Here is an 18251-nt window from a genome sequence, read left to right on the forward strand (position 1 = left end):
GCACGCTGACATGCAAGCACGCTGCTTGCAAAGCAAGCAGCAATTTCCTTAGTTTTACTTGTTTTGTAAAGCACAAAATAGTGCTTTAAAGTTGTAAACAATAAACATAAGCTGATTATTACTGGGATCTTTCTTGATTCAGCCCATGTTGCATAGCATTGGAGTTGACCAGATCTACAGAAGTAGTTCCTGATGAGTTGGAAAACAAACATGCACTGAAAAATTCAAGTTTTATTCTGACACAAACCAAAACTGATTCCAGGAACTGTACTCCGTTCACTGCAGTCTGAGTAGGACTCAAAAATTTTGTGTGTATCTTTTTTAAGATATTAGAGCTACAGTGCCTGTCCTCAGGGTAGGTAACATTTACCCAGTTAGAGCTCAGTGCTGAGGGAAACCTCCAACAAACTTCTTCGGGCTGTAAACAGCATGAAAGATGCTTCATAAATGTGAGATGATATTTATCTATTCTTTGTCCTGTCAGATAAAAAGTCATCTAGGGATAGAAGAGCAGAGATGAGTATCTGCAGGACATTTTACTCCCCTCATGCTCTGGAATCTGCACCATTTCAGAAAGCAAAACCTGTATCTTGCAAAACGAATCCAAAGAGAGAGCCGTGCATGTCAATGCCCAGTCTTTCAGAACTGCATATATTAATATCTTACCAGAAGGTAAATAACAGCCTAATCTGATGAGACAGAGCACATTATAGCTGCTACTGACTTTACAGTGGAAGGGGGAGCCATGGAGAGTAAAAATTCCAGCACATGTGATTCTTCAGACATCAAGGGGCTACCTTGTTTCTATAGATGCTTCAAACAAGTATTCTGCATAAAAGATGAAGATAATGGAAGGTTACAGCATGCAAAGCCATAACTTAATGGGCGACGTGGCAATAGGAAATTCAGAATTCCCACAATCATTTTTACTCCTCTGCCCCTGTTCAAGCAACACTTGATGCTTTAACATTTTGGTGCTATTTATGCCCAGTGCTTTCCTATCCCCCCAGCAATAAACACATCAACACAGTGTAAGGAAAAGGTGTTTATGCAAGGGCAGAGGGAGCAAACAGAAAATACCTGTTTTGCCCCATGCTTTCTAAGTTTTCTTGGACCATAAACAAATAATTTAGCTTTTTATGTGCATCTATTTATTCATCAAAAAATCTGAATTAATACGTCCTTTTCTAAAGCATGAGATCCTTAAACTGAGATATATTACAAGCATTTATTTGGCACCTATTAGCATTCAACAAGGCTTAAATGGAGACAATGTCCCAGTAAGAGAAACCAAACACCCTGCTCCCCTTCTGCTGAAAGGTGCTGAGGAAGCGCAAAGGAGAATGATTAGTACTGGGAGATTTCATAACTAGTCTTTAGGCATCTCCCAGCTGTCCGGGTGAAGAGGACTGCAGACAGCCCCTGCGCGCGCTCACACGTTTAAACTGACCACGGAGCTTGGGCTGCTCCAGTGCACTAGTTAATTCAAGCAGCACGGCAAGTTAACCTACATAACGTCACAGGAAAGGCAGCAGGAGCTGGTGGATACAGCTGGTTTTGCTTTGTCTTAGCCTGGTACCCTCCTGCAGATGCAGGAAAAGCTAGTGAATCAGCTGTGAGTAATCACCCCCCCCCAAGTAAGTAAAACACAGCTCTTGGTGCATGATGAGCAATCCTAAAGAAGGAAAAGTACGCTGTATTCGACAGCTTTTGATAGTATTCATGCTGAGAAAAAGGCAAGTAACGTTTATCACTGAGTCAGGTGAATTAAACATTCACATATATTTGCTGAAAAAAATTATATACATCTGTAGCAAGGCTCTGCCAAGTTTGAAAGATAAGCATCATCTAGTCACTAAATTAAAAAAATAAAAATCTGACTTTTAAATCCTTTTCTTTTTATCCATGTTCAAGAGCACAGACAGTTTATTTTGTTAGCACATTTGGTGAAGAATGTAGGTTTGTGTGAGAATCCATGAAAACGGGTGAAAATTTGGCATTGGTTTTGGATATGATGGAAAATAATAAGAAGCCACTTATGCCTTACAGTCTAAATAATCCACAGAGTATATCAGATCGCAAAAGGGTCACAAAATAGCAGTCAAAGAGAAGCCTAAACACCCAGAGACTTAACATACATGTCTGATAAGTAAGAACAAGGTATAGAGCATGCTGGCTAATTAAATAAATTTTACTTTAAACCCTGTTCCTTATGAGTGTAACCCTGGAAAAACCATCCCATACAAGAAATGGACTCTGAAGAGATTTCTATATCCATTCACAGTAAGGCTTTGAAGATATATGAAGTTTTATAGCATTTGTATTTTAAGGATTTAGGGCAAGTACATGTTATTCTACTGAATAAAAAGAAAGTTAGTACTTAAAAGGTTCAAAAATATATCAATCGTGATTTTTTTTTACATAAATAAATTATATTGATTTTGGATTTAACAGCTGAAAAAACCCTTTCTGCTTCCACTGGAGGCAAAACTGAACAAAATGTTAGTTAAATAGAGATAGCAGCATTTCTAAGAAATCTGTCGACAGTGATACAGTATCTATGCTACAAAGATGTTATTAAATAGAACACATTTAATTACCGGGGGAGGTGCATTATGATCGGTTACATACTTTAAAAAAAAAGTCCAATCCAGAAAACTGGGAATAAATTCCATGAAAATATAACTTCAAATGCTTTTTAGATATCATGGGTAACAGACTTCTTTGAGATGCTAATTTTAACATGTACATAATTTATAATCCCAAATGTATAAAAGACAATGACAAAAAGCATCATAAATAAATAATGCAAACTGAAATAGTTATGTCAAAACATTTGGACCATCTGATAAATTAGCAAAACTGTAACAGAAAATAAGTAAAAAATACAGTAAATTGTGACAACCAAATGTGAAACTGATTGCTAGCACACTTCCAACTCCCTCGACAGCCTGCCAGTTCACTGCTGCACCGCCATGTGTTTTGTTTCAAGTCTCAAACCATGAGCTGCAAATGAGAACAAGCCCAAGGGAAAGAAAAATTCAACAGGGAGCGATGGGGAAGAAGAAATACGAGAGTTGCCTGTGGAGGTGCTTAAACACACAGAGTTTCAGGGGGACTGTTTGCACTGAAGACCTGTCCATTTGAAATGCAGACATCGGAGTGATTCGCCAATAGGGGGACTTGGAAATACTGCTCAACAGCAAATAGACCACGGAGGAATGGAGAGAAGAAGCAAAGGTGATCTCTTCACAGTCTAATGCTAGAAAAGAAGAATAAACTCAAGCTTTGAAAATCTCAACGGTCCTTCTTAAAGGACTCTCAAAATAGTAAAGCTGGCCTACAGCTTTTTCCTTGTCTTCTGAAAGGACGTTGCTTCCGGGGTAAGGACTGTAAAGTATAAAAACTCAAAAAGCCTCAGTGTTCATATAAGAGCATTAAAATCAGTGTGGCCTGTTCATGGCTGGAAAAAGTAACTTTACAGCACTTCTAATGCCATAGATGAGAACTAACGCCATAGATGAGAACTGAATACTAGCAGAATGATGAAGAAACTGGTAGCTATAGGTACAGTAATCCCAATAAAAGTCATGCAAGATGTGCAAAACATTTTCAGCTCAAACTGAAAAGTTCTTGTAACTATCAAGGAAAGGGCAACTAAAACTCCACTTAACATAAAACCAAACTTTGGTTTTAAAAAATACAAAATAATGTCTACGTAATATTTTCACTCACCATAGTTTGTCTCCAAAAGTTTGAGGTGGGGGTGGTAAAGAAATTATATCACTACCAGTTATGCCTTTTTGTTTCAAAGAAATGAATATATGCATTTCAATCATTAATTATATACTTCTGTCTATACTACTATTCTAGTAACCATGATAAAATAGGGAAATACTTTAAATCAAAAATACACATTAGCACTTACTATAGCTGTGCTTTTTACCCCCAAATACAGGCTTTTTCATTCAGTGTCACTGTAGAAAGAAATACCCTTGTCTGCATTGAGATCAAGAGGTAAAGACTTTTCTTTTGCTCTGTTTTTGCTTCTTTTTCTTCTCACGCAAGTGAGCAGTTTTGGGGGTGACCAAGTACTGGATTTGCTATTGTTGGCTGGGATGAACAACCGGATAACAGAATGTGAATTCTGTGCCTCCCATACTAGCTAGACAACACTGTTTATCTAATAAAGTGGCAAGACCCTGCAACTATTAACATATAATATGTCACCATAGTTTTCTTACAGGGAATTAGGTAGATAATATTACTCATGGAAACACAGGTTTATGAAGGTGAAGTGGGGGCGGGAGGGTAAGTAACAAATAGTTATGGGATAAGAACCTTACAAGCCACAATCTTTTCAATGAAACAAAAGTTCTAATTGGTATGATTAACTTCCTTTAACTCCTCCTCTGCTGGTACATCCTGCTCTTTCTCTGTTGACAAAGGTGGTATTTGCTCTGTACAGTTTTGACTGTTTGCAGCTTCCTTTTCAGACAGCAAGACAGTTTCTGCTTCTGGATTTGCTGATTCCCCTTTAGCTTTCTTTCTCTTACGCTTCTGGCTTTCTAGGTTTGCTGCCTCTGAATGTCTGGTTTGCTGTATGCCAGGCAATGCCATGCCAATGCCAGGGGAAAGAAACATTGATGGATATATCAGTCCAGGTGACATTCCAGGGATAAGAAACGGGTTAAAAGCTACAGGACTACTGGTAGTTATTGCAGATTCTGTCTGATTAGAAAATGAACTAGGACCAGGCTTATCTTCAGAGAGAGTTTCTTTTTTCACATCCTGGCTACTCTGTTTATCCTCAGTAGCTTTTTCTGTATTTGATGTACCACTTTTAGTTGTGCTTGTTAATGAAGTTGGAGCGGTTGCAGTACAAGTAGTTGTCATTGGGGGGTTGAGAAGTCCTCCAACACCAAACATCTGTGGTACGGTAGCCATGCCTGGCAGCATCATAGGCAACATACTCAGGGTGCTTTTCACATCCTCACCAGCGGGCACTGCTGCAAATCCAGCAGGAAACCCAACCAGCCCCGTCAGAGGGATACCTTGCATGTTTCTCATGTTCTGAAGTCCTACTAGATCCATTCCAGCAATCAGTCCATTCATGAATAATGGTCCCATTCCAGAAGAAGAATCTGCTACGACACCAGGGGCTTTAATGAGTTCACTTCTGGGCCTTCTCCCCCTCCGACGAGGCCCTGCATCTCGGAGCACAGGCTCAGTTAGGATCCGATTGAATTTACTTTCTGGTAAGTATCCCTGAAAATGAAACACACACAAGAGAAAATGCCTAACAGTTATTACTGCATCAGATAAAATCTGTCTTTTCTGTTCTTACATCTGCATCCCAGATGGTGTCAGCACAGAAATACTTGCCGACATGATTCTGCGTATGGAATTTGTGAGGTATACAGAACGTTCCCCCACAGGATGCTGCCAAATGCAAAACACCCATTGTGCCCCAGCATGATGCTGCAGCGTCAAAGTGCATACGGAAGAAATGTGGAAGCACTTTTTTACCCAGTGCAGACAGCAGCCTTTCAGCTTTTTTCTGAACCCTCAGCATCCGCTGTTGCTGAAGACTGACATCTTTCAGAACACTCTGCCAGAGACTCCAAATTCCTTCCCCTCCTAGCATCGATTTTGGCTTCAGCAACAGTGAAAAATCGTGTCTTTTTAAATGCTAAGGGCCAAATTTTCAATGCTCTGCACAACAGCAAAGCTGCATGAAATGACATGCAACAGCATGCATACTGTTTTGTGGAAGTCACAGTCAGAGCGCCACTGAGTTGCCAGTAAGATACTTCTGAACACTCAGATATGGGACTAAAACCAAACGAACACAACTTGGTGAGACTATCTCGTTACATAAAACATGGTGCGAAGATCCACAGCGCTGTTCAAAACTCCATTTTCCAGCGTTCTCAGCACAAACATTTAAAACTTCCTTTTACGCCTTCCTTGAGGGTCAAAGACAGTCACTCTTTGAGCAGTTTCAAGTAGCAGATTTGACTAACAGCTAGTTCAAATAATAGCCTTGGATACAATAATTATTCTATGTTGACGCTTGAAGTGCGGAGAGTCGAATCAAAAGATTCTGCCAGTTTGCACAGCACAGCTACTGCCCAAAGAGCCAGAATTGTCTACTCTGTTTCCACGGGTACATGTGAAAAACCACACGCGGCTGTGAATATGCCTCGGCTCTGCAGGCACAAACTAGCCCGTGCTCACGCTTCCCAAGCCCCCTCAGCAGTGAGACACCTTTCCACAGCACGTGCCAGAATGACCGATGGGCATTTGCAAAAAGCAAAGTATTGATGGGGCTCGAGGGCGCAGATGCTACCAGACATGCAGCTGCTGGACCACTAAGGGTGAGTGGGTGAAGGTACCAGTGGCCAGGCAGGCGGGGACGGCAACGAGCAAAGCGTGGGCATCCGTTGAGACTGCTCACTGACAACAAGGCTAACGAGTGCCAGCCGGCTTGCACGGGGGGCCGGCTGCCTAGACGAGCCTGCATGTAGAGCTCGGTTTTCCCAACAGAGAGGGACAGGCCATGCCGATTCCTCAGCACTGATTAGGAGCCAATGTGAGTGCAGAACAAACTTTCTAAGCAATTGTTTCCTCCTCCAGCCCTTGTTCAACAAAGTACCACAGCCACAAAAAAAAAAACAAAAAACAAACAAAAAAAAAAAACAAGGAGCAGGAGAGAGGCGCCAAAAGGTCAGGCCTGGAAATGGCAGTCCCAGCGTGCCGGAGGGAAAAGCAATCTTCTCTTCCACTCACTAACACAGGGACTCGCATAACAAACAGGGAAACCAAACAGAGGGGCAAGTCTGAAGTAAGCCTTGCCATCTTCTGCCCCTTGTCCTAGCTGTGTTTCAGTCTTTGGGCCTTGTGACCTACAGGGCTGTTGGCAGGCCCAGCGTGGCACCCACAGAGTTGGCAGGAGGCTTGGCTGAGGGTACTTTTGAAAATTTGGCCCATGGTAATACATTTATCCACTCCTTGCCCTAGCTTCCATCCAGGGCCTAAGCTGGATTACTGCTTTTAGTACATTTCTGTTGCCCCATCTATTTCTAAATAGCCCAAGACTTCCAGGTCTTATTGCTAGAAAGGCTTTCTGGATATTCACCCTGAACTGCTGTTCACAGGCCACCGAACACCTTCTCTCCTTCCCCTGTCCGCTCTGCTGACTTGCAGTGTGCTCCAGACCTTCCTGTCTGCCGCTCGACCACACCAAGTGTGGTCAGAGCTGCTGGTACTCCCTCCCACGGGTACAACCGGAGTCCTGCCTTCCAGCTCAAGAATGCTCACTGGAGAAAGGTTGTGGTGATGGGGAGGAGAAAGAAAAGATGACATGATACAGATTTCTCCAAAAGCTCTAACTTACTGAAAGCTTAACAATGTCAGCCCAGTCAGCTGCAACAGCATACTCCAAGTTTGCATCAAGCCACCTTGGCAATTCCTTCAATGCTGGTGCCATGGCTCCCCCTAACTATAAAACACAGCAGAAGGATGACCTCTATTGCAGAAAGAGTTATGCAAAATAACACAAGAAATATGATTACACATCTAGGCATACACACAGTTTGGGAGCAGCTGCCACCCTGCAGAAGGGGATAGTTGCTATGCGCTTAAGCAAGCCAACTCTTGTGCACAGATTTCAAGTGGCGGCCACAGAGACAGAAAGCCCGTCCTGCTTCTGCTTAATCAGAGAGGAAGGGAAGTCCTGAGGCCGAGACACTGCCTTAAGATTGTGAGCTGAGTCCAAAGTTTCTCTGCTAGTGGCTGTGGACCAGCCACTCCTCCCATGCTGTGAACAGGGTGACAGCACTTCCCCTTGCTTGTCATTTTGGGCTGCAAGTTTTCTGGGGCAGAGATACTTCCTTTGCTCTACAGCTTTGTAGGACACTATACAACTGCTGTATAGTTCAGGGAGCAAAGGGAGTCTCTGCAGCCTGTCCCATCTCCACAGAACTGGATGACAAATTCACACAGGTCTCCATAAGCTTTACATGTAGCATAGGGAAAGACAGATGTGGCTGAACCAGTCTCTTTCTATTTAACTGTTTAGCTTTGTTTTTAGAGGTGATTACTTCGAACATCACCTTCTAGCCTTGTGCAGTCCTAGGTATATTTTAGAATGGAATTTGGGTGGAAAGTTTCCCTAAATATCCCTGCTCATGGTTAATACCAATGCACTGGAGGATACACTGCAGAGAGGTACATCTATGTTCATGACTAATGTTTCTGGCTGTTTAGTAAGCGTATTTCAGTAAGCAAGAAAAAGCATTTTAAACCCATTCATTTCCTCGTGCTCGTACTGCGCCCTGAAGGGTTATCAGTATACCGCTCCTGTACCTTGTAAGGAGGAACAAAACAAAGACTTTTGCAACACAACCCAATATTACAATCTGTGGAATATTGCAGTGAACTCAAAGGGAACAATCAAATCTAGAACAGGAAACAACAGCTGGGGCTGTGCTGATGGTGGCTTTAAAGCCAAAGGCTGAGTTGCTTTGCTGCTGTGAGACCTGCGTACATCAGCAACTGTGAACACTCGGTCTTTCCCTACTTCACTATACTGGTAGGTCTCTGTCTCTAGCACAAGCATTTCACAGAATAGCGTAGATCAATGCACATTCCAGACAAAATCTGGAACATCCATATGCTTCTCTGATCAAAATCTTCCCCCTAGGCCAGCTCAGGATCTGTTAAATGTTTCAACACACCAAGGACAGAACAGAGAATATGCCTTTGCTTACCCTCCGTCCGGTACCCTTATGTACCACAGGCACCCGCTCCTCTCCTGTGAGTGAGCTAATGTCCAATTTGGTGGGGTCCTTGCAGCGCTGCCTCCTCTGCTTGGGCTTGTCTGAAAAATTCTGGAGTGCAAACAAGACAATTTTAATGAGACAGGATGGCTTGGCTAGAAACTCTGCAGGAGAATGGCACAGATGATGTCCCAAGAGACAGACAGCTCCCCTGCAGACCTGGGAAGGATCAGTCAGATCAGCACAAGTTGGCCTCTATCCCAGAGCCAGTTTCCAAATGAGCACAATTGATTTCCACAGGTATAAACGTGGCTTCACACTTAGACCGAATGCCCCGTCTCTAGCTAATGCCCTTCCAGCCCTAACACTCTAATCTTCTCCAAATTCATACACATGCATCTGTAAATGGGGGTGCTAACTATGATTACAAAAGAGAGAAGAGGTTTGCGTGTGCCACCAGTCTATCACAACTGTTTCTCTCCAGCTCATCCATACTTTGTTTTGCTTTTACTTCAGCTTTTCCCACTGTGCTCTGCATACCAAATGACCAAACAGGTTAGATAAATTGAAAGCTCAGGAGCAAATCAACCCGGGAAACCCAAGAGGTTTGGTTGTTTATGAGACTGCAGGAAGAACTGGACAGACTCTGCACTCCGCTCACTGTCACTCTCTGCTTTCTGACACAGCCCAGGACCATGAGACTGGAGCCAGAGCAGCCTACAGTACAGTAGCTTCAGTTCTGTTTTTAAGGTAAGGAATGCATCTCTAGGAGAAGGAATCTCTCTAAGAGACCTGTTGTTTTAGGGTAGGCCAGCTCTGCTCTCTGGGTAGATAGCCTGGCTGAGCAGGGCTAAGCTTGCTACGGGCTTGCAGAGCTTCTATCCTGCTATGGAGAACCTCATCTGATACAACAGAAAGCAACATGCACAGGCTTTGAGCATCTCAGCTCACTTCTTCCTGCTTCCCCTCAACTCTGGCCCTTCAGGAACACACTGGACTGACTGTGCATATCTGGGCAGCTGGATCTCCAGGGCTGCAGCTAGAGAACAGACCTACAGGCGCTTGACATCTCTTTTGGGGAGGAGCACACAGCAAGTGTCTTTCACCGCTGTATGGCAAACTGCGCTCCCCTCACCAAAGTGTGACAGCCCTGATGAATGCTGCAAGCAACAATACAACGAAAGACATGGCGTGTTCCACTTCATGGAAAGCCTGAACTCAAGAGTAACCTGAAAAAAAATACTGCAAGGGACAACACACAAGGCAGACACTCAAACACACACACACACACTCTGCTGAAGGCCACCCTTACTGTGCCAAAGCCAGGAACGTCAAGTGTGTAGTCGGATTGCTGACGGAGCCAGTCTAGGAGACTCTTATTCGGGACAGCCTTCTCTGCTTGGCTGACCGCAGCTGGGACTGGCTGTGGAGTTGAGGTAGCAGCAACCGGCCCATCTGGGAGGGGACTGTTCTGGGGAGGCTGTGCCTGGTCCTCCTGAACATCCTGATGTGGAGGGAGAAACAGGGAGAGCTCAGCAACAGCATGCAGTGAAGCATTCGCGCACAAACAAACAGAGCTCCAGAGCAGGTCCTTTGGCCTGCATCATGCAGGTTGCCTTCTTAATCCACATATTCCTAGTGACTGTTCCTCATATCACCACCGGTCAATGCATTACGCTTCCATTCAGCCCCCTAACACTGCTAGCAGGGTGGGCAGAGAGATCTGTGAGATGCTTCTGCATCGCATCTGGAAAATACTCTAATTGCCAGGGTGAACAATTTGCCCAGAGAGGAAAGCCCTGATCTCAGGAGAGAGAAACCTCCTTTCCCATCTTCCTTGAGAAAGGGCTCGTGCCACTTTACAGAGGGCAGTCCCCAGCCAGCAACTCCTCCCTGGCTAGCCGGAAAACACTATGCTGTGCACAGTCATCCCAAGTGGCTCTGCAGGACTCGCCTGACCCTGCCCTGGGAGGTAGGAGCTACTACATCCCCCAGATCACTCCTAAAAATGGTCTAGAGGGACTGGTCTTGCTCCCAGTAACTCTTCCTTTCTTGGATCTCACAGCAGAAGGAGAGAGGATGCAGCAAGCTTTTGGCTAAAGCTCAAGTGCAGTCAAAGCTCTTTCCTCACGCTTTATGACCTCAGATATCTCCCAGCTGGGATATCTGCTTTTGATAACGCTTAGCAGGACTCCAGCACTCCAGAGAGTTTGCTGTAAGCCAGAGGAACAACATTTCTTCCTCCCTTAAGTAGTATCTGCTCCTGCCTGCTTCAGCATAAGCCAAGCCATCCTGGAAGCAGCCCTATCTGCCCAGCACTGTGATGGGCAGCAGAGCTAAAATGCTAGCAGGGAGAGCTGGACCATGAGACAAACTGTGCTGACTCCACTGGGACCACGTGAAAGGTGGGGAGCCTCGACCTACCTGCAGCCTACTTGGAAGCGGCCTCTCCTTCAAGAAGATGAGGTCCATCCCTTCTACATTTTTTCTTCTGCCTCGTCTTCTCCTCATGGCAGCATCATCTCTTCGGAGGCTGCCATTGACAATCTGCCCAGTGACAGGATGGATTAACCCTGCCTGAAGGATGCCAGACAAGTCCATGCCCAGGGAGCCCTGGAGGGTGTTCACAGTCCCCAGTTTGGGCATGTTTGTGTTCAAGGGGAAAGGGGAGGAATTTCCTGGGGACCCATCAGAGGTTCTGGACAGGTCCACAGCTGAGTCGCGCCAGCCATTCAGCACAATGGGTGGATGAGTATGGGTTGCTGCTAAGTGCTCCAAGCTCCTCTGTTTGGCATCTCTCTCCAGCTCGAATTCATATGGCCTCCTGTGCTTCCGTTCATCCTTCACAAAGGCCGGGGCCAGGAAACCTTCCTGTGTGTATCAAAGCCACAGAGAGAGTTACAGCTGCTTGTGCACTGCCAAGGGACCACGGTTTTTGAAAGCAACATATAGATGCAGTGGGCTTGTGTGGCTAACAGTCAGGCTCCTCCATTTCTCTGCAGGAGCCCTGAAGGAAGGATGCCTTTTCCCATGGTACATTACACCTTATTATGCATGGGAATGGGTGTAAGTGGCACTCTCATACAAACTTTTGTCTCTCAATAGTGCCACAGCCCAAGGTGCTCTGTTGGCTGCCAAAGGACCAGTGGTCTCAGGCCAGAAGCTTCTGGATCTGTGCAGTGCCCAACAGTGACAGAAGATGAGAGAGCTGCTCACCAGGCAGTGTCTCTCAGCACCCCTCTGTTTGGGATACTAGGAGTGTCCCCACGTCCTCCTCTCATTCTTTGATCATGCCAGGTGCTCCAGCACTAATTCCAGAAGCATCTCTCCAGCCACAGGACCTGCAGCAAGCAATGGCCTCACTCCCAAGAGGGGAGCAGGGCTGTTGGGGGACAGAGAGCATGGGGAGTCCACCAGAAGTGCTCAGTGGTCTGAGGGCCTCCCTTTCCTTTTGTACCTGTGAGATTAACACTCCGTTGCTGAAGCTGGGATCTGGGGCTTCTGATTCAGCAAAGCTGTTCCTACTGCCAGCATTGCTGGCAACTGCTGAGGTGGTCATCAGGCTTTGTGTCTCAAACTGCTGGCTAGAAGAAGGCCACTTGCCCTTCAGGATGGCATGGCAGATATTGTCAATGCGGTTGATGATCACACGGTCCTGCAAACAGAAATGGACAGTCCAGCAGCCTGCTGCAGGCAGACACCACCAGCAGCAAGGCTCAGAGCAGCTACAGCAGTGATGCGGAGATATCCAGATCTCATGTGCACAGTGGGGCACTCACCAGAGGGACTCAGGATCTCAGGTAGTACTAGTTGCATAGCAAAACTTGTGCATAGTATCCTAACAGTGAACTTCACCATGTGTAGAAGGCAATTCATTCCTGAGCATGCCTTCTGCTCATGTCACACCTGTGGGTCCTGCACTAGGCCATCTATAGCCAAAGATTTCTGCCAAACAGACTTGCTGCTTTTTCTCTAAAGCCATGTCATGTGACATAGGACACGGCAAGTTCAGGGAAATCAATGCAGGAAAGGCCAGGCCTGGTTGCCAAGGCACGTTCCAAATTGCTCTGCGTGATTTCCCCAGCCACCATGCTCCAATATAGACACAGAAGGAATGTGATGTGTGCAAGTCTGAATGTGTTTGGAGCACAAACACAAATCAACCCTGGCAGCAGACTGCCTCTACTTGGCTGGTTACTGCACAGTCCTGAAGTGCAGTGGCTCTTAGGCATCTGCAGAGCTTCAGCAACACACCGCTGCTGGGTACCCCAGGACCCAAAAAACCCTCTCAGCCAAATATTCCACCAACCACGCAGTTCCACGGGACTGTGACACCAAATCCCTGCCTGCACATGAACAGGAAAAGGCCAGCAGTGGAAAAACAGTCAGGTTTCACCCCTCTATAAAGACAGCCCAGGATCTGTGATTTCTGGGTGGCAGAGGAGGAGCTGGGAGCAGGTAACAGGGGAGGATCACTCAGGGAGAAAAGGGCTTTCTGGTCATCCAGAACTGCTGGGAAGGAAGGAAGAAGTCCTAACCCTAGCACAAATATGGCCTTTTTACCTTGCAAGGCCAAGGACAAATGAGAGACAAAGGCTAATCTGAGGGACCACGGCAAAGCCAGGCTAGGACTCAAGTGACTTCAATTCATGTGTATTCTCTTGGAATTAAAGATAAACCCAACCCTTGTTGGGTTCAGCCAGGCTAGGACTCAAGTGACTTCAATTCATGTGTATTCTCTTGGAATTAAAGATAAACCCAACCCTTGTTGGGTTCAGCAAGGAAATGCTCTCAGGCATTTTTGTCCAGGGCACTGACACCTGGGGAGGGCACCCTAGCACTCTAGCTAGAGCATCCACGGGGAGCCATGTGCAGAGGATGAGGAAGCAGGGCTGTGGGTGCCTGACAGGTGAGCACTTGCACTATAAACAGTCTTCATTTTTAAGCTACCTTAGGCCACTCAGAGAAGGAGTAAAGTGTCTTCTCCTGCAGCAGCTGGGCTATGGTGGGTGCTCGGGCATCCTGAAGGTCTTCCATCTCCCCAGGCAGGACAGATGTAGAACTCTTGCTCTCTTCCTCCAGGTATTTCTCTGTACCATCTAAGAAAGCAACAGAGAATAGAGACTGTCATCTCCTTGCCTCCCTCACCCTCTTAGAGTGGGAGCAGCTCCCACATCTTCCCACCCTGATATTCAGTAGGTCGCACAAGGGTCCCATCAGAGCTGCTCAGGAAGGGGCAGCTCAGCATGTCCCCGAACTAAGGCTGGGGCCAGTTCAGGGTGGTTGTACTGCAGTGGCCTCCATCCCCTTACCAGTGACGCAGCTAGAGGCAGGCAAGGAAGAAGGCACAAGCCTTACCAGTGCAAACTGCTCACTAATTAGTGCCTCATGCCAGGAAGGGAAGAGCATCCTGCATCTCATGGCACTACTCAGGGCAGAAAGGCTGTGGGGGCTCAAGGTGGTGTCCTGGCAGGCCCTGCTGGAAAAAAGCAGCCACCAACCCTTTGCTCCTCCATCACTAAAGCCACATGAGTCAGAAGGGCCCCAATTCCAGCAGCAGGGAGGCAAGGCTGCTCGCTGGCAATGTGGGCTACAGTGAGTGGGGCATGGGCAGCCCCAAGGCTTTGGCTCTACGCTGGAGGCAGCAGATCCCTCCTGTCCCAGCCAGAGGTGACTGTCAACAGCAGGGAGCTTTCAGGACTGTACCTTGACTCTGGCCGCTGCTGGCTTTTTCCTCCTCATTTCTGTTGTCACACTTCTCTTGCTTCAAGCCCTGGGGCTCAGGGTACAGGGCCTCTTTGCAGCCTGCCTGACTCTCAGCCCCTTGGCCCCAGGCCTCCTCCCCAGCACAGGGGGGCTCTGCTTCTGGGGGCCCCAGTGGAGGTGCAGGCAGGCTGAAGGCTTGGCTCTGAGGCTGGCCTGGTGAGGGCTGCAGAGTGCTCTCCTCCTCCAGGCCATGGTCCTTTCTGTCCCCCGGAGCAGGCTCCCTCAGCCCCTCGAGTGTCCCTGGCCCCAGGGACTCTCTCTCGCCATTCATGTCTTCTGGGCAAGTGTCCTCAGGTGTGGGGAGGCCAGAGCTCTGCTCCTCGCTCCTAAGTTCATTAACTTCAGGGTCACAACTGGCCTTGGTCCTTGGACCACTCAAGTCCTCCACACCATCCGCTGCTGTCTCAGAGTTATCGTCATCATCTTCCTCCTCATCATCTTCCTCACTGTGGCTCTGACTCAGTCCTGATTTTGCTTCCACGCCTTTCTTCTGCAGCAAATTAATGAACCTCTGTTCAGGGGGAACCTTTATTTCATAGTTATGAAGACTGGGACTGTACAGCCCCACGCTGATGACTCCTTCCATGGCACTGTGTTCAGGTAGCACTGCCCCATGGCTGGTGAGGTTTCCCTTCTGCTGCAAGGCTTCGCAGAGCTCTGCTGGGACACTCCTTGAGGGGTCACTTCCTAGGGTAGAAGGCAAAGGCTCGGCTACTTCGTTCTGACCATCCATTCGCTCACAGCCCACCTGCAAACTCTCTAGGAAAGAAGTTTCTCTCATGTTCTCTGCATCACAGCTGGATGGATCCTCATCCCCCTCTAGCTTGCTCTCAGGGAGTTTAGCAACACTGTTTCCAACATCTGTGCAACTTGGGCTGTCTCGGGCAAGGGAGCTTTGCTCGCTGTTACAGGCCTTTTCGTCATACATCATACACATCAACGAGTCTGGCAGAGAGTTCTCATCATAGTTATTGGAAATGATGTCCCGGACTTTAGACATAAATGTTTCACAGCTTGCATCTGGTGGACTGCCCCCGGCTTGGGACATGGTGTTGTCTATGTTTTCTAGCTTGATCTGACTCTCAGCCTCGTTCTCTAGGGATTCGCAAGTCTGGTCCACCTGGCTATACAGAGGGGAACTGTAGAGTTTGGCGTTAGTCTGGTAAAGGCAGCACAGGGTTTCCGGGCCTGGGATCCCTGTTCTTTTATGCTGCGCATAGTTCCTGTATGCATCTAAAAAAGACAGCTGTGGGTCATTCATGATGTAGTAGTCCGTGCGATTCAGGCCATGCTTGGCAGTGCCGATTAGCAAGTCCCGATCATGTTTGCCACACTCCCACCACACTGGGAGGTAGAGGCTTGGCCGGCACAGCTTGAGTCGCTCGTGGAGTTGTGGACACTTGAGCACCTGCTCGCGCACCTTCCGTAGAAGCTCAATACGGTACAGGGTTCTGGCAGCACGTTCCTCGGTGATGGGCTCCACATAGATGTCAGGATCTGGGGGACCTACAACAAAGAGAAAAGCCAAAACCCCATTATGCAGGAAGTAGAACACAGGGTGATGGCTTAGCTGCTACGCAGTGTGACTGCGGGGTCATCAGCACTGGAGGAGACCCACAGGCATGAGAGAAATCTGCGGAGATGCAGCTGTCAGCCTGAGAGATCCATCCTGGCTGCCGAAAGGTGACAATGCAGGCTGGTCACTGATATGGGACAGAGTAACAAATAGGAAGGCCTGTGTTTGACCTGGATCTCCGCATGGCAGGACCAGTCAGAGTTATTTAGAGGTAGTGACAAAGTAGGTGAATTTTAACTCTCACTCAGCCTGCTTGCGAGGTAGGGGAAGTGCTTGTAGGCTTAGCTTCCCACTGTCACCGTTTTCCTTCCATTCCTTTGCCAAAAATGGGCTAAGTGGAGGAAACTCGCTTGACTTTATCAGATGGACCAAGAGCAGCAGTTGGCTGCAGAGGGTTTCAGAGTCCTGCCTGAGCTCCGCTCTGTTAGCGCCAGAAGTGCCAGAGCTGCACGACTTGCCAGCTATCAGCTCCGTGGGACATGAGCCTCTGGCAGCTCTCCAGTAGGTTCTCATGAATGGGAGTCCCTCAACTCACGCAGCTCTTTGATGAGGAACAGCTAATCCACATCTAAGGCATTGACATGTGTCTCTAAGGAACTATGCCTGAGACCAGGCCTTCTGGCACACTTAAAATGAGGTCCTTTCTGCTGTTGCTAAAAGCAAATTGTTTTGTGTTTAAATAGCTCCCAAGCAGCTTTTCATCTGCCATCACCTGCATGGGGCGAGTGCACTGGGGTCTACAGGGCACTCCTAGAAAATGGATGCCTGTTGTGTTGGTCAGGCTTCCCCAAGGCTCCTGTGGTGGGCTCAGACTCCCTTTTCCCTGCCCAGAACTTCTCAGTTAGCTGGGCCACAGCATAGGCACCCCATGGACTCTCTCTAGCATGGGCAAAGAGGTGCTCAGAAAGGAAGCAGCAATATGGACTGCGCAGACACCTGCTCCAGCATGGAGGAGATGTGAACTCTTGTTTCTCTCCTCCTCCTCTCTCGCATCTAAATTTGTTGTTTTGGATAAAATTGGTTGTGATTTAATGAGAAGAACTACATGAGATCTGTGAGAGCAAGGACTGGACTCCACAGGGCAACCCTACTTTCCCATTGCACCAGGGAGACAATACGCATTGGTGACAGGACAGATGGATGCAGGCGGCTTCTGCAAGCCCGCGGCCTCGGTGCAGGTCTCTAGTTGCAGTTTGCTTACTGTGAAGTGGTAACACAGGGTTTTGGTGGTCAACCACAGCATGGAGCACACTGTTTTGTGTACCTCCCTGGCACCTCAGAGCCTTCTTAGGTCTCTAAAACCACTCCCTTACTCTCTTGTACCACCAGAGTAGCTGGGCCATTGCCCCTGCCAGAGGCCATGCCTTTTCAACTCACCATCCTCTTTCCACAGTGGGAGACCACAGACGTTCTTGCACATGGCCACAAAGCTGTAGAAATACTTTTCGAGGCTCTCATCTGTCTTCTTCTCCAATCGAGAGATGGCTCGGAACTGGGCCCAGTCAAAGATCTTCTTCTCCTGGTCATAGATGACCCCAAAGGAGGAGACAGTGCGGTAAAAATCTGCCTGTTCCCTCCTGGTCCACCTGTGGGGCATGGAGGGAAACACAAACACCACTGAGATATGTCCTGGTCAGCCTCACACTTTCCCAGCATGGGCAGGCACCAGGCAGAAGGGCTGTATAGTTTCTGCCCACCAGTTAGGGAGAAGCTGTCAGAAGGAGAGCATCAAGGAGCAGAGAACCCCAGCCAGAGATCGTCTGTCCTGTGGCGCATAGTGAGAAGGAGTGAAGGTCATGGGCCCTCGGGCTCTCAGCTCACTGCGCAGTCTGAAGAACCCAAGGCACAGCTCACGGCTGTGCTGCCTGTGGGGCAGAGGCTCTAGGAGCATCTGTGGAGAGGCAGAGCTATTTCACCAACTCACTTCCTTCAAACTGAGTTGGTCTCATCACCTTCATGGAAAGGCTGATTTTCTGTACCAGGAATGAGAACAGAAGGACAGAGTTCACAACCAGCCTGTTCAGGAGGTGAGGCAGGAGTAGGATTAATTGCCTTAAGTGTCCTAGTTACAAATGCCAGGCCTTTCCTGCGGACAGGAGAGAGCAGGATTCTTGGGTGACGGGGCA

General features: G+C 47.5%; 1 protein-coding gene across 2 annotated transcripts in view; it reads right to left on the reverse strand.

The window, feature by feature from the left end:
* Positions 1-624: 624 nt before the first annotated feature.
* CHD6 (chromodomain helicase DNA binding protein 6) overlaps positions 625-18251 on the reverse strand; it is a 101735-nt gene continuing 84108 nt past the window's right edge. The window contains exons 30-37 of one of the 2 annotated variants that reach the window (XM_062589606.1): positions 17503-17711; positions 14490-16055; positions 13734-13882; positions 12241-12438; positions 11208-11654; positions 10096-10287; positions 8775-8894; positions 625-5268 (exon numbers count right to left, since the gene is read on the reverse strand). In XM_062589606.1, coding sequence (XP_062445590.1) covers positions 4378-5268; positions 8775-8894; positions 10096-10287; positions 11208-11654; positions 12241-12438; positions 13734-13882; positions 14490-16055; positions 17503-17711 — 3772 coding nt within the window. In that variant the 3' untranslated portion in view covers positions 625-4377. Of the gene's footprint in view, positions 5269-7188; positions 7323-8774; positions 8895-10095; positions 10288-11207; positions 11655-12240; positions 12439-13733; positions 13883-14489; positions 16056-17502; positions 17712-18251 lie in introns of those variants that run through there. The other variant, XM_062589607.1, reaches the window with a different exon arrangement.

Source organism: Rhea pennata, chromosome 16 (genome assembly GCF_028389875.1).
Source record: "Rhea pennata isolate bPtePen1 chromosome 16, bPtePen1.pri, whole genome shotgun sequence".
Classification (NCBI taxonomy): domain Eukaryota; kingdom Metazoa; phylum Chordata; class Aves; order Rheiformes; family Rheidae; genus Rhea; species Rhea pennata.